Genomic DNA, 13,969 nt, shown 5'->3' with positions numbered 1-13,969 from the left:
TATAGAAGAGAGGTCCATAATTTGCAAACAGATTTAGTAATTTAAAAATTTGGGGAGGGCCTGTTTCGCAAGGGTGGGAACTAATATTGTAGTAATGTATTAATCAGTATTCAACTAGAGGGGGTAACATGTATATATTTGTGTGGTGTTGTTTTGATGCACCTTTTTAATGTTTTGATTGTTTTGTGTTTGTTGTCTGGTTTTTTGTTTTGTTTTGTTATCTGGGGGCTTTTTTGGTTTGGAGTTTTGAATTTTGTATTTTAACTTGTCTTGAATAAAATATAGAAGAAAAAAATGCTAAAGGAGAAACTTTCCAATTCCAAGAAGAACTAAACAAATCTCTCCCCCAGCCATAAAATTCTCTGTTCCACGTTGGCAGCAGAACCACTAAAATCGGGTTTAGGGGTCTGAGAGGGTTGGGAAAAACAGAATAAAAGAAATGAAAGGCAAATCTGGAGACTGCTCATTTCTTGTTCCTGCTTTTCAATAATGATCATAATAAAAAAGACAGGACATGTATACATTGGCAATGAAAATAGAAAATTTAAACCTCTCAATTTAAGACCAATGTACTTAAATTGCTTCCATAAATGAAAAAAACAATCTAAAAAAGAGTATTCAGCATTCCAGGGACTCTGGATAGCAACTGCCTCGTTTTGAAAGAAGGGAATGAATAGAGAAAGTCCTCAACGTCCAACTAGCAAAATTTCTGTTGTTAAACAAGACAGTAATTAATGAGTTAATGAGTTTTGCCCCATCTTATGGAAGCAAGTAATAGCAGTGTGTATCTGTATTGTATGCCTGTACACAACACCCACACAAACACACACGCGCACACAAATACCTATACATACATACACACACACACACATATATATAATCAGTCTCTGGGGTTTAATTTTTTTTTACTTTGTCTCATTTATACACAGAAGAAGCTATTTTAATCTAAGATAATTTGTAGCAGAAATTAGCTGGTAATTGAGAACCATAAATTGTGAGCTAAACAGTGGATGTTCACTTTCCCCCATCTGAAACACTGCTCATCTTCTGTTGCCAGCTGGGTGCAAAACAGAGGAGGACGGGGTATTTTCTGAGGGGGCCAGGATTATAGTATGGCTAAAAGATTGGACTTGGACCAGAGAGACCCAATTCCTGTCTGCCAGGTGACCCCAGAATTCCGTGCCTAACTGGTCACACTCAGCCCCAGCTTCTCTAGTGGTGCTGCTGTTGCGGGGCTAACATTAGGAGAGATTCCTTATGCAAGTTATCTACCAGGCTGCACAGACACTTCCTGACTATCCAAAGGCACGACCCACTATCCCTCATGTCCATCCACAAGGACTCAGAAGGACACAAGTTTCATCTAACTGGGACCACAGTTGTAACCCAAGCGAAATCAAAGGGAGAAAGACAATTCCTTGAAGCCTGATTCTCCGCCAATAAGTCAATAAACAGATGCATTGACATCAACCCAATCTACCAACTGCTGAGAATGAAAGAACTACTTCAACCGCAGCCCCGAAGGCAGCATTTAAAAGGAACAAATAGGCACCCCACCACACAGCAACAAAAATCACAACCCCCCCCACAAGAAACCGGACCACGTCTCAACAAGAGCCAGCCAAACAAACAACCCGAAACCAGAACATGACTTGGAGGCAAACAAACAAACAAACACCATTTGCATCCCACAGACGATACTTAAACGCCAAAGACCAAGGCCCAGCAACAACAACCAGCCAATCAAACAGCTCGAAGCCAGGCCACAACTCAGAAACATCAGGACAAATAACACCTGCACCAATTTATATCACACAAAAAGGTATTTAAAGGCCAGTGCTCTGACAGATGAGCACAATTCAAAGCACATGGAAGATGTCCACACACACACACACCCCGAATGGAGACAAAACGTTTGCAGCCAAATTGCCAAGCTTGGAGAACAGACCAACAGCCCTTTTCTTATGCAAGCATTTGTCAACCTTAGCAGCTTGAAGATGTATGGATTTCAACTCCCAGAATTCCGTAGCCAGCAAAGCTGTCCACACATCTTCAAGCTGCCAAGGTTGACAAACACTCCTTTATGCATTTAGCATTTAGATGTAGAGAAATACAAGGGAGGGAGGGAGGGAGAGAGGGAGGGAGGGAGGGAGGAAGGAAGGAAGGCAACAATAAATTAAATCAGTAAAAACAAACATAACCAAAGCAAGTCAACTCAAAGAGACCATTTTCTTTAATAAGCGTTCAGTGAAAAACTTCCAAAATTCTTGTTTGTCTCGGAAAGAGCATTTGGCACCCCCAAGATGTTGCACTGAGTCAGGACCCCAACTGACTGGAACCTTGGCACAGCCCAAATTAATCAGGTAGCCTCAGAGGGGCCCCACCTGAGACGAACAAGAAAGAAAACTCACATTTTTCCTACCTCAAGTTTAATCTTCAAGCAATTAAAAAAAAATCTGTCTGCTCTGGAAAGCTGCTGATTGCATACAGCTGTCCTGAACAGCGTGGAAAGAGACCTGAGAAAGAAGTTGCGAAGTTTACTGATTGTTGCACAGGAAACATTTTGACTCTTTAATTCCTGATATTTGTTACTACCAATATTATCCAATAGGGTTGGCTATCAATATCCAAGTGTGTTGTATCAATATGAGCCCTGAATAAAGTCATATTGTTATTATTAATTATAATTTCATCCTATTTCTCTTCCAATTGTCACCACTGACTGGCAAATGACATTAAAAAATGCACAATTTATTCCATTTGTTTGGTATGGTCCTTTACCTAACCCACAAACACCTAAACTGAATTAGTCTCTAGCACATAGAAGCCTCTAAAAATACTGTTAGCTTAAGGCTATAAATTTATTGGATCCTAAGAGGTGTAAGAGTTGTAGTTTGATTCTGGTGAGCTAGGAAGGACTAGTCATGCCAAAGAATAGACTGACTTGCTGAAGTGCATAGGGTTGATATAATAATTAATACTAGCTCATCTGGGATGCTTTTAATCAAATACTCTGCAGTCAAGGTTCCGGATTATTTTCTTCAAGGTCTTAATCTTCCTGGCATTAATAATACCAACCTGTGCAGGAATTGGACAACTGGGATGCTGAAGATCCAATATAAGAGAACATTTGTAACTCAGAGTTGAAATGAGGAGACCTTGGTGCTCTCCGAGCTTGGTTGTTTTCTTGCGGATGTTTCACTACCCAACTAGGTAACATCATCAGTGCTAGAAGGCAGCGTGGCTTGGAAGGAAAGGAGTAGGAGGACTTTGGGGTGCTCTCTGAGCTTTGTTGTTTTCTTGCAGACATTTCATTGCCCAATAGGTAACATCATCAGCCCTAAAAGGCAGTGGGATGTTGGGGTGGGAGGAAGAAGAGGAGGACCGCTTGGTGCTATCTGGGCTTGGCTGTTTTCTTGCTGACATTTCATTACCCAGAGAACATCATCAGTGCTGATGGCTAATGAAATGTCTGCCACAAAACAACCAAGCTCAGAGAACAAAAAAGAGCCCCACTGCCTCTTAAGCCCACAATGTTCTTTGTCCCTCAGAAAGAAGGTCTCTGTGTTCAGGGGTCTGACTGAGACCAATTTGTTTTGCTTGCTGAGAAAACATTTTTGTGTCCAAAAGTGCCTGCAAAAATTCACCTTAAACAGGGTGGTAACCCTCAATTTTTTGTTCCGAGACCCTAATTTCCCAGGGTCACAAGGGAAGCTTCACCTCCGTATGTTAGCTACCAGCAAGAAACACCAAAGCAGCATCTATTTAGAGCATCTTTCATTAACATAGAAAACCCAATCAGCTTGATTATTATTTTATGATCCCATGTGCAGCTCTTGACCTCACCCTAACTCAATCTTTTTGACTTGATTTATTGCCATCTAAGTATCACAGTCATCTTGGCCTGAGCAGCCAATCAATTCCAGTATTTAATTTTTGTTTTTCCTTGATTGGATCCCCGGGTTGCTGACTTCTTTCACACAAAATCAATAATGTATTCTTGGACTCAAAATGTACTGTGCCACGGAACTGCAATACAAAATTAAAGGTTTTGTTTCCACTCACATTTGTTCTTGAAAACACTGTGTTATGTGATCAGGAGGGAGGGAGGGAGGGAGGGAGGAAGGGAGGGAGGAAGGAAGGAAGGAAGGAAGGAAGGAAGGAAGGAAGGAAGGAAGGAAGGAAGGAAGGAAGGAAGACAGACAGAGAACTGGGCCTGACACATCCATTTAAGTTAGCAAAGGCTTTCTACCCACAGCTTCTACCTACTATTCTAGCAGATATAATGGGTTCAGGAGACCCCTAGATTGTATCCCACTTCTTTCCAAGGCAGCACTGGGGAAGCTGGATTCACTTAACAGCCTTGTTACTCACTTAATAACTGCAGTGATTCACTTAACAACTGTGTCAAGAAAGGTTGTAAAATGGGGCAAAATTCACTTAACAAATGTCTCGCTTAGCGACCGGAGTTTTGGACTCAGTTGTGGCTGTAAGTCGAGGATTACAGGGCCTATATGACATGAATGTTCCTGGAATATAAATCTAAGAAATCGAAAGGCAGACCCAGGCCAGAGACTCATACAAGGACACAGCTGGGGAATTGGGGCTCACATAAAAGGAGAAAATGCACGCATATCAGGCATATATTGAATACTGACACTGTAAGCAGAAATGCCTAAGTCCAGAATGCAAGCTCTATCGACCTGTGCACACCAGGGACCCAGGCCTTCAAACGATCAAGAAGATAGCGACTGAGATCTGTGCAATGGCCATACACAATTAGATTGTATTTTGTAATATTATGTTTTATATTCTAAAGCTATACTGAGAAGGGCCTTGGATTTATTTTTAAATACAAAAATGAGGCACACTTACCTTAAAAAAATATTTAGTTAGCATATGACATCTACAGAGGTCATGCAATTACTGATATGCAATACTAATAAAACACAGTATACACACAAACACAAATATATAGTTCAGGAATGTGAATTATCTCAGTGCAGCTAGATGTTTAGCTATCGAATTATAACATCTATCCTGTTGTGATTCTAGGGCGCCATATTATATATATATATATATGTAGGTCTTTGGTTGTTCGGGTTTTCTCCCGCGTAAAACTGGAAGTGTCTTGGCGACGTTTCGACGAAGTCCCATTCGTCATCTTCAGGCTGGTGTTTTCAGCTTCGTGCTTTGAGCAGCAAGAAAACACCAGCCTGAAGATGACGAATGGGACTTGGTCGAAACGTCGCCAAGACACTTCCAGTTTTACGCGGGAGAAAACCCGAACAACCAAAGACCTACATACAAATACCCGCGAAAACCTCAGAAAACACACACACACACACACACACACACACATATATATATATATATATATATATATATATATATATATATAGTCTGTGTGTGTGTGTATGCATACGTGTGTGTGTATATATACGCATACACATACACACATACATACATACACATATGTATGTCAGTACGTAAGCAAGAGCTGAAGAAGCTTCTTGGATGAGAAGCGAAACATCTTCAGAGGAAAACAAGAAAGTCCATTTGCCTCCAGAAAAAGCAGCTTTGGGACAACCCTGACCTGGATGACTGAGAATCTCCATAGACATATGTATATATGTATTTGCTGATGCTCTACTTAAACAAAATGAAATAAAGTCAATAAGTCTTACCTTTCCCAGTGGCTGCAAACATTTGGATCATCTGGGTTTAAGGAGAGGCTTGTTTTTAGAAGGAGAGAGAGCACAAAGCCTCTGAAATTCCACCACAAGAGAAGGAAGACCATCTTTGCTGTGTCTGAAGAAAGAAAAAACAACAACATTGGACAAACAGGCCACTGTTTCCTGCTAAATCAACCGGTTATATTTCAAGTTCATGCCTATTTTAGCATCTGAAATGATGCAGAGGAAAAAAAGACCCCAAAACCGAATTCATTCATCTTCAGTTCTACTCATAAGAAGGAAAGAAGGATCCATGACCAAGCCCATATATTCAAATATTTAATCCTCTCTTCTCCAGGAATCAGCTATTAATAAAGCTATTGATTCTCAAACCCAATGATTTTTAGGCAGACCCACCCTCAGTTTTTAAAATAAAACGCTTTTGACTTTTTTTCCTGATACAAAGAGCTCTGCTTCATTTTGATAGTGGTTGTTATTTTATTAGTTAACCAGCGTTTCTCAACCTCAGCAACATTAAGATATGTGGACTTCAATTCCCAGAATTCCCCAGCTGGCTAAGCTGCTATATTTCTTGGCTATTATTTGGCCAACAATCAGTCAATTGAACGTTCAGATCTTTTTATTAGTCAGAAAAGGAAGATTTTATTTAACTGAAGCTCAAAAAGGTTTTTTTGTCTCTGCTCTGTTACAATTGCTTAGCTTGTTCTGTTCCCTGGATAAGCCTCTCTTGTTTTTTTAATAATCCATATGTTTTATTGTTAAATTATTGAAATACAAAGAAAGATAAAAAAAAGACTGCTGTATTTAAAAACTGCAAAAAGAAAAAGTTAAACTACTTTGAAGTGATATTTGAACTTTGCATCAAACATTCGTAACTGCTGTTAGTTTCTGTTTAACTTCTAAAAATATACCCCAAATGTTTAAACTGCCTTGCTCTGTGATATATTATACATACGGCACTCATTCCTGCTTAAATTTGGTAAATTTCTACAGTATTATGGAAAGTGTTAATTTTGCATTAGTCTTACAGACAATATAGTAAGCAAAGTATCTTTTCCAATGTGAGGCTAAGTTTACTCTTGCTGCAGTCAATTTGTACCTTAGTAACAGAATAACAGAACTGGAAGGGACCTTGGAGGTTATCTAGTCCAACTCCCTGCGCAAGCAGGAGACCCTATACAGGAACCCCTATTTAAGACCAAGAGACTTCTTTCAACTAAAGAAAGCCAGCTCAAGCAAACTTGAATTTCAACCATCTCACCTTGGTATGCTCTGAATCCCTTGTAGTTACGGACTGGCCACGTTCAAAGTCTTCATGGGTAGACAGAAGAAAGAACCATGACCCAAAAGATATTCTTTTGAATCTGCAATGAGATAATTCCAGATACAACTCAACAAAAGCGGAAGAGTCAAAGAGATTAAATAATAAAAATTCTAGGAAAACGCATCTGTTTGAATCAGAAACGCCCCTAGTGTTTGGGAATTCCAGGATACTAGACCAAACCTTTGTGCCAGGGCAAAATTGGGGAAGATAGGTCTTAAATGGTCAACTGTGATGGGTCCCCAGACCAGGCTTTTGCTCAATTAAATCCAAAGTAAAACTTTGGCAAGGCATAGAGGAAAAACATTCAAGGATCAATGTCTGTGAAGATTCTCAGTCATCCAGGTCGTGGCTCTCTAAAGGTGTTTTTTCAAAAGGCAACTGGACTTTGTTTTTCCTTGAAGATATTTTGCTATTCATCCAAGAAGCTTCATCAATAGTGGCAGGATGCTGGGGGCTATGGAGGGATTAATTCGGACAGGATGGGGTGGGGGGAAAGATCGTATTTCTTTGCAGTCACCTGGTTGTTAGTACTCTCTCTGAGAGCTCTTGAGGCCACTTGGGGGTTTATCTGTGCCCCCAGGGTTACCTGAACCAGAGTGCAAATGGGGATGTAGTCTTCTTGGGGCGGCTGAGAGGATGGTGTTACAGACAGGAGATACGTGCTGAGAGAGAGCTGTTCAATTTTTATCACTCTTTCAGACCAGTGGTCCTTTCTATCCACATTAACACTGTCAGAACTGATCTCTCCATTGCCCCCACCATCCTGCCAGAACAAATGAAGCTTCTTGGATGAGAAGTGAAACTTCTTCTTCTTCCAAGAAAGAAACAGTCCAGTTGCCTTTTGAAAAAGTACCCTTGAGACCCAAGGATCAGACTTTTAAGGAGAAACTACAGATTCCAGATGCAAGAAACGGTTCAACTTTCCTTGCTAATGGAAACAGACCAGAGCACAGGGGAAGAATGAAATTCGTTCAGTTGAACAAATCCTATTTTCAAGGGTGATTTTTGCAACGTATTCCCAAATCGTGTTTCTGATTATTTATTTCAGAGTACTTATGCCTTGTTTATTTTTTTTTAATGTGGCAGACTTCATGAGAACTTAGGAGAGATTTTCACAAGCTTTTCATTCCATCGGGGTGCAGACTGCCTCGCTCACCGAATGTGCAACATATGCTCCACGTGTTCTCCTGACAGCCTTTTCCCTCGGAAATCCGTTTTTCCCTGATTGCTTTTATGATACCTCTTTTGAGCACTGCCAAATACAATGTCTCAACATTGTAGTAATATTAGTTTTTACTCGCAGGATGTCACCAGGGAAAGGAAGTACACAGTGCTTTAAAAAGCAGGAAAAACCATTGTATTTTCTACAAGCCCTGTGGAACTGCCTCAGAGAAATTAATTCAATGAACTGCTCGGTTCCTCTTGATGCAGTTATGAAATTTGCCAGAGAACTGAAAGAGCATCAAGAAGTGAGAACACTCCAGAGGGCTGAATCTATCCAAAGTCCCCATCAGCAGCTAAGATTGTTTTTCATAAAAACCTGAGCAGATGGGTAAAATGAAGGAATGAAGGTCTGACCCTGGGCTCATCTGGAAAAAAAATGACTGCAGAAGAAAGATGGGAGCCGACAGAATTTGCAAAGCAGGTTGAGGGAGGGTTTTTTAAAATTAATATGAGGTTGGAAGTTTGGAGTAATTTTATACAATATTGTGGCTTGCTTGGTTGTTATTCTTCCAGTTTTGTTTTGCTTTTAATATTTTCCCATATCTGTAGCTGTCTCTAGCCCCTTTATTTTTGAAAACAAGAGCTGGGAATTGCATATCTCGCTCTGACTGAAAGAATCTCAGTTCCCGTATTTCATTAAAATGGTTTTAACCTCAGATATTATGATCTGATCTAAACGACAAACTTGGGAATACTTGAGTCACATGAATTAATTAGCATTAAAAGTCAGACTTCGCTTGTATCCAAAGTCTCCCATGGTCTTTGGAGACAGGAAGAATCTACGTCACTGGTAGCTGAATCGCTCAGAAGCAGTTGCTTCAAGTATTTAGGAGCTGATCTAAGTGATGTAGATTAACCATAATGTTAAAAATATTTTCTTCATGTGCACTTTGGAGACTTTAAAAAGTCAAAATCTTAACTGGAAGATTTTACTCTTGACGCTAAACAGAGTCCATTTCATTTATTCTAGTAGCATTAGAGAGACTCTGGCAAGTATTTGAGCCAGGGGCATTCTAGGGTCTGGAGAATGTGGGAACACTCACAAAATGGTGTTAGAGATAATATGGGAGTTGAAGTCCACAAGTCTTAAAGTTGCCAAGGTTGAAGACCCCTGCTTTAGAGGCCGGCCTTGCCTTGACCCCTTGGGGATAACACCAGATTCTGACAGGGAGATTCCATTGGGAAAGCTGGCTTCCCTTACAATCGCTCTGATTCACTTAACAATCCTGGAAAGAAGGTCATAAAAAGGCACGGCTCACTTAACAACTGCTTTAGCAATGGAAATTTTGCTCTCCCTTGTGGATATATGTTGAGGATCACCTGGCTACTAATTTTAAAACGCGCTCCCTATTTGCAAAGAAAAGGGTCTGTATCTAAATATAAATCAGAATAGTTAGGGTTAGGGCATAAAATCAGCCTGGTCCAATTTAAAGCTAGAGAGCGTCATCCAACTTGTTTTTATTATGTCTGAGTTTAGGACCTCAGCCCTTCCACCGGCTTTGCAATCCCTCGGCCTCCCCAAAGCTTTCCTCCATTCCCAAAGGAATAGCCGTTTTTCTTCCTCTGCTGCTCCTGGCCTGACCCTGTCTGCAAACCTTGGAGCAGAAACTCCACTTGCTATGCCTGGAAGCCAATTCTACGAAGCAGCCAAGCAGCCCTGAAAATTATTCCAGGTAACCTCCAATTCTCAGCAGGGGTGTTCAAATTTAATTACGGAGCCCCACAGAGGAGCTGTTGCTGGGCTCCCCAGAGATCAGATGCGGCATCTGCTTGGCATCGTGGAATGCCATCTGTGTCGAGAGGGTCAAGGGCCTGTAAATGCAGCCAATTACTTCCCCTGCTGGGATACCAACATTTGTTCCCCAATATAAATTGGTTAAGCAGTAGATTATTAACCGATACGCAAAGCTCAACTTAACTATCTTTTAAAAAAACAAACTGAATGACACCCAAAGCGAGACCGCCTCCTGCTGCTGCCAGTGACGTATGAAGCTCTTCTCCCTGTTTTCTACCTCCGTCAACTAAGGCTTCCCACACACAGAATCTCTGCATGTCGCAGGCTTCTCCCTGGCATTTTAGGTCAGTCGGCCCCTCTGGGGTGTGCAAGGACCAGGCTGAATCTTAATTGGCATGCAGCTTAATGGGCCAGGAGTCTCCTCTGGGAGGCCATGTAGGGCAGGGTCTGGAAGTTAAATTCTGTGGCTTGAGAGTACCACTGGAGGGAAGGGGGGGAGGAAGATAAAAGAGGAGAGGAGAGGTGAGGAGAGGAGAGGAGAGGAGAGGAGAGGGAAGGAAGATAAAAGAGGAAAGGAGAGGGGAGGAGAGGGAAGGAGAGGGGAAGGGGAGGAAGAGGAGAGGAGAGGGATGTGGAGGAGAGGGGAAAGGGAAGGAGAGGAGATAAAAGAGGAGAGGGGAGGGGAAGGGAAGAGAGGAGAGAGAGGGGAGGGTAGAGTAGGATAGGGTAGGATAGAGTCAAGGAATGGAAAGGAAAGGAAAGGAAAGGAGGCTGTAGATCCCACACTGTAGGTAGTAGGCATCCGCTTGCAAGCACATGGCCAAGCTTTCCCTTAGTTTTGTTGTAATTCATTCACACATCATCATCATCATGATTTAGTTCCCCCATGACCCCATTCTAACGATACGGAGGTGCACCTGTTCAGGATTGCCACTCGAAGTTTTGTTATATGCATTGTGCATTGAGATTTATGCCTGCCTATAGTTCAGAAAGTAAATATCTGGCAGTGATCAAGAAATTTTGCAATTTTTTGGGGGGTCCATGTTAAGTATCAGTCTATTTTAAAAGAATTTCTAATAATTTACTGCACTATTTCCTTTGCAATATCCAAGAGGGTTCTCTGGTTCTTGTTCCTGCCTTTTTTCCAAGATAAATTGATGCAGTTTCACCATTTTTACGACGAGGTCTTACGGCTGAAATAGATCACTTAAATTTTAGGCTCACTTGCAGTCGTAGGCTGAGGAGTGCCTGTATGTTTGTTTGTTTAAGAGACATTATTTCCTGAACACTGCCAGCCCCTGCCCTCTCCCACCTCTCACTTGTTATTTCAATACCTTTCAGGTGCGCATGATGAATTCCCATTCTCTACAACAGGGGTGTCAAACTACTGGCCCGCGGGCCGGATGCATCATACCGTAACCGCGCCCACCCCAGTTCCGGCAATGGGGGAAAAGTCGTGATACGTCGCGACATGTCACATGACGTGGCGAGTTTGACACTGTTTCCTGCTCTACAAGAAGGAAACCAAGCAGAAAAGTCTATCGGGGACAGAGTCCAAATTTGAGAGCAAGTAAACAGGAACTGAAATACTGCTTTGCAGTTTAAATAAAGGTTTCGGTCGTTTCTTACCATTAACATTATTACTGCGGACAACAAAATGCAAATGGAGTGTCAGGAAAGCACATCATTACTTAGATGCATGGGTTCAAAAGCAGCACTTTTGTGTTTTTAAGCCAAGCAATTAAGACTGGGAGAGACAAGGACCCAGCATTTTGGAAGAATACTGATCTTTATAGCCCTTTCCATTTTGCAAAAAAAAAAAAAAAACCCCAAAAAACCCAAAACTTTTCACTTTCTTACATCATTTTTCCAAGGATCTGAAAATGCCCCTCTGATAGTACAGTGGTTTTGGTTTTACAAGTAGTCCTCTGCTTATGACATTCATTTAGTGGCCATTCAAAGTTACAACAGCACTGAAAAAAGTGATTTATGACCATTTTTCACACTTATAACCGCTACGGCATCCCCGTGGTCACAGGATCAAAATTCAGACGCTTGGCAACTGACTCGTACTTATGTCTGTTGCAGTGTCCCCGGTCATCTGATCCCCTTTTGTGGCTTTCTGACAAGCAAAGTCAACGGGGGAGGCCAGATTCACTTAACAACCGTGTTACTAACTGCAGTGATTCGCTTAACAGCTCTGGAAGAAAGGTTGTAAAATGGAGCAAAACTCAATTAAAAACTGTGTCACTTAGCAACAGAGATGTTGGGCTCGATTTGGGCTCATAATTTGAGGACTACCTGGAGTTTTATTCACCAATTTGACCTTTTGTCTCCTTTTCAGATTTCACCACCCCAACGAGAACGCTTGTCAGAATCTGAAAAAGTATTGTTGGCTTTTGGAAATGTCATTTTCAGAGTTGGAGAAAGCTTTGGAAGAAAGTATATTAGAATAGATCCCTAATTAAAAACCTCGGGATTGCATTATCAATTCATATTGTTCAAATGTATCCCCCCCCTCCCCCCACAGTTGGGGAGCATTTTTAATTCACCTGCAGAGCTCTTCAAAAAAAAACAGGGGAGAAAAGAAAAATCCCAAATCTTTCTCTTCTTTCAAGTAGTGCCAGACAGAAATCACTTTTTTTCAAGTTTCAAAGTCTGTTAAAACATCACCTTTTGAAAGGAGAGATTCAGTCCCAGGAGTGACTTATGTAAGAGTGGTGTTCATTTTCAAAGTCCTTCCTTTCCCAGTCGACTCTACAAAGATCAGCTCTGATCATTTATAATTAAGGTTTTCCAAACCATTAAAAAAATCCAACCTCATAATTAGCAAGCAAATGTTTATTCCTCCATTTCTGCTTCAACAAATATTAACTTTGATCTGCGTAAATTGAAGGGATCATGAATGACATCCAATGACATGTGGCAAAAACGTCTATTGATATTAAGCTAATTATTTTTTTAAAAAAAGCTTTTGTAATTTAAAAGTTATTTCCATAAATATGAGAGAGAGAGAGAGAGAGAGAGAGAGAGAGAGAGAGAGAGAGAGAGAGAACAAGAGAACGGTAATTGCTTGTATTTATACATCTGTATTAGTATTATTATTAATTTTTACAAATCTTATTTGGGACATTTACCAGTTCTATCCAGAAGTCAGAATAACAGAGCTGGAAGGGACCTTGGAGGTCTTCTAGCCCAACCCCCTGCTCCAGCAGGAAACCCTATATCATTTCAGACAAAGGATTGTTCAGTTTTCAAAATCTAAGGGACTGGTTTGGATAAAACTCAGCAGCACTTTTTCGTGCGGCTGCTGATAAAAACAGTATCGCCAACATGATCGCCAATGTCCGATAACGGATATGGAAGAAGAAGAAGAAGAAGAAGAAGAAGAAGAAGAAGAAGAAGAAGAAGAAGAAGAAGAAGAAGAAGAAGAAGAAGAAGAAGAAGAAGAAGAAGAAGAAGAAGAAGAAGAAGAAGAAGAAGAAGAAGAAGAAGAAGAAGAAGAAGAAGAAGAAGAAGAAGAAGAAGAAGAAGAAGAAGAAGAAGAAGAAGAAGAAGAAGAAGAAGAAGAAGAAGAAGAGGAGTCTCTTCTTAAAAACCTCCAGTGTTGGAGAACCCACAACGTCTGAAGGCAAGTTGTTCATTGTTCTAACTGTCAGGAAATTTCTCCTTAGTTCTAGATTGTTTCTCTCCTTGACTAGTTTACAACCACTGCTTCCTGTCCTGCTTTCAGGTGCTTTGGAGAATGGGTTGTAATTGTCTCGCTTAGCAGCAGAAATGTTGGGCTCAACTGTGGTAATAACTTGAGAACTACCTGTATTTAGATAATAGAAATATCAAATGTTCCCAGAATCGGGGACCCCTGGCTTGGCAATAATTCTTGTGGAAAAGAGCTTGGAATAATAACTGAATGACAAACTAGGTGAGTTAACAGCATGGTGAAAATTAAAAAGTATAGGTAGCATTAACAAATGTATAGTTTTAGAATCA

General features: G+C 40.8%; 1 protein-coding gene across 2 annotated transcripts in view; it reads right to left on the bottom strand.

Annotated features, from left to right (window-relative positions):
- Positions 1-13,969, bottom strand: part of MEGF11 (multiple EGF like domains 11) — a 231,647-nt gene that overhangs the window by 169,398 nt on the left and 48,280 nt on the right. For both annotated transcript variants that reach the window (XM_039361924.1, XM_039361926.1), the window contains exons 2-3: positions 6,958-7,060; positions 5,688-5,811 (exon numbers count right to left, since the gene is read on the bottom strand). In XM_039361924.1, coding sequence (XP_039217858.1) covers positions 5,688-5,800 — 113 coding nt within the window. In that variant the 5' untranslated portion in view covers positions 5,801-5,811; positions 6,958-7,060. The remainder of the gene's footprint in view (positions 1-5,687; positions 5,812-6,957; positions 7,061-13,969) is intronic.

Source organism: Crotalus tigris, unplaced genomic scaffold, assembly GCF_016545835.1.
Source record: "Crotalus tigris isolate CLP2741 ecotype Arizona unplaced genomic scaffold, ASM1654583v1 scf7180000019364.2947544272:3078424, whole genome shotgun sequence".
NCBI classification, from domain to species: Eukaryota; Metazoa; Chordata; class Lepidosauria; order Squamata; family Viperidae; genus Crotalus; species Crotalus tigris.
This window is presented reverse-complemented; position numbering and strand designations above follow the sequence as displayed.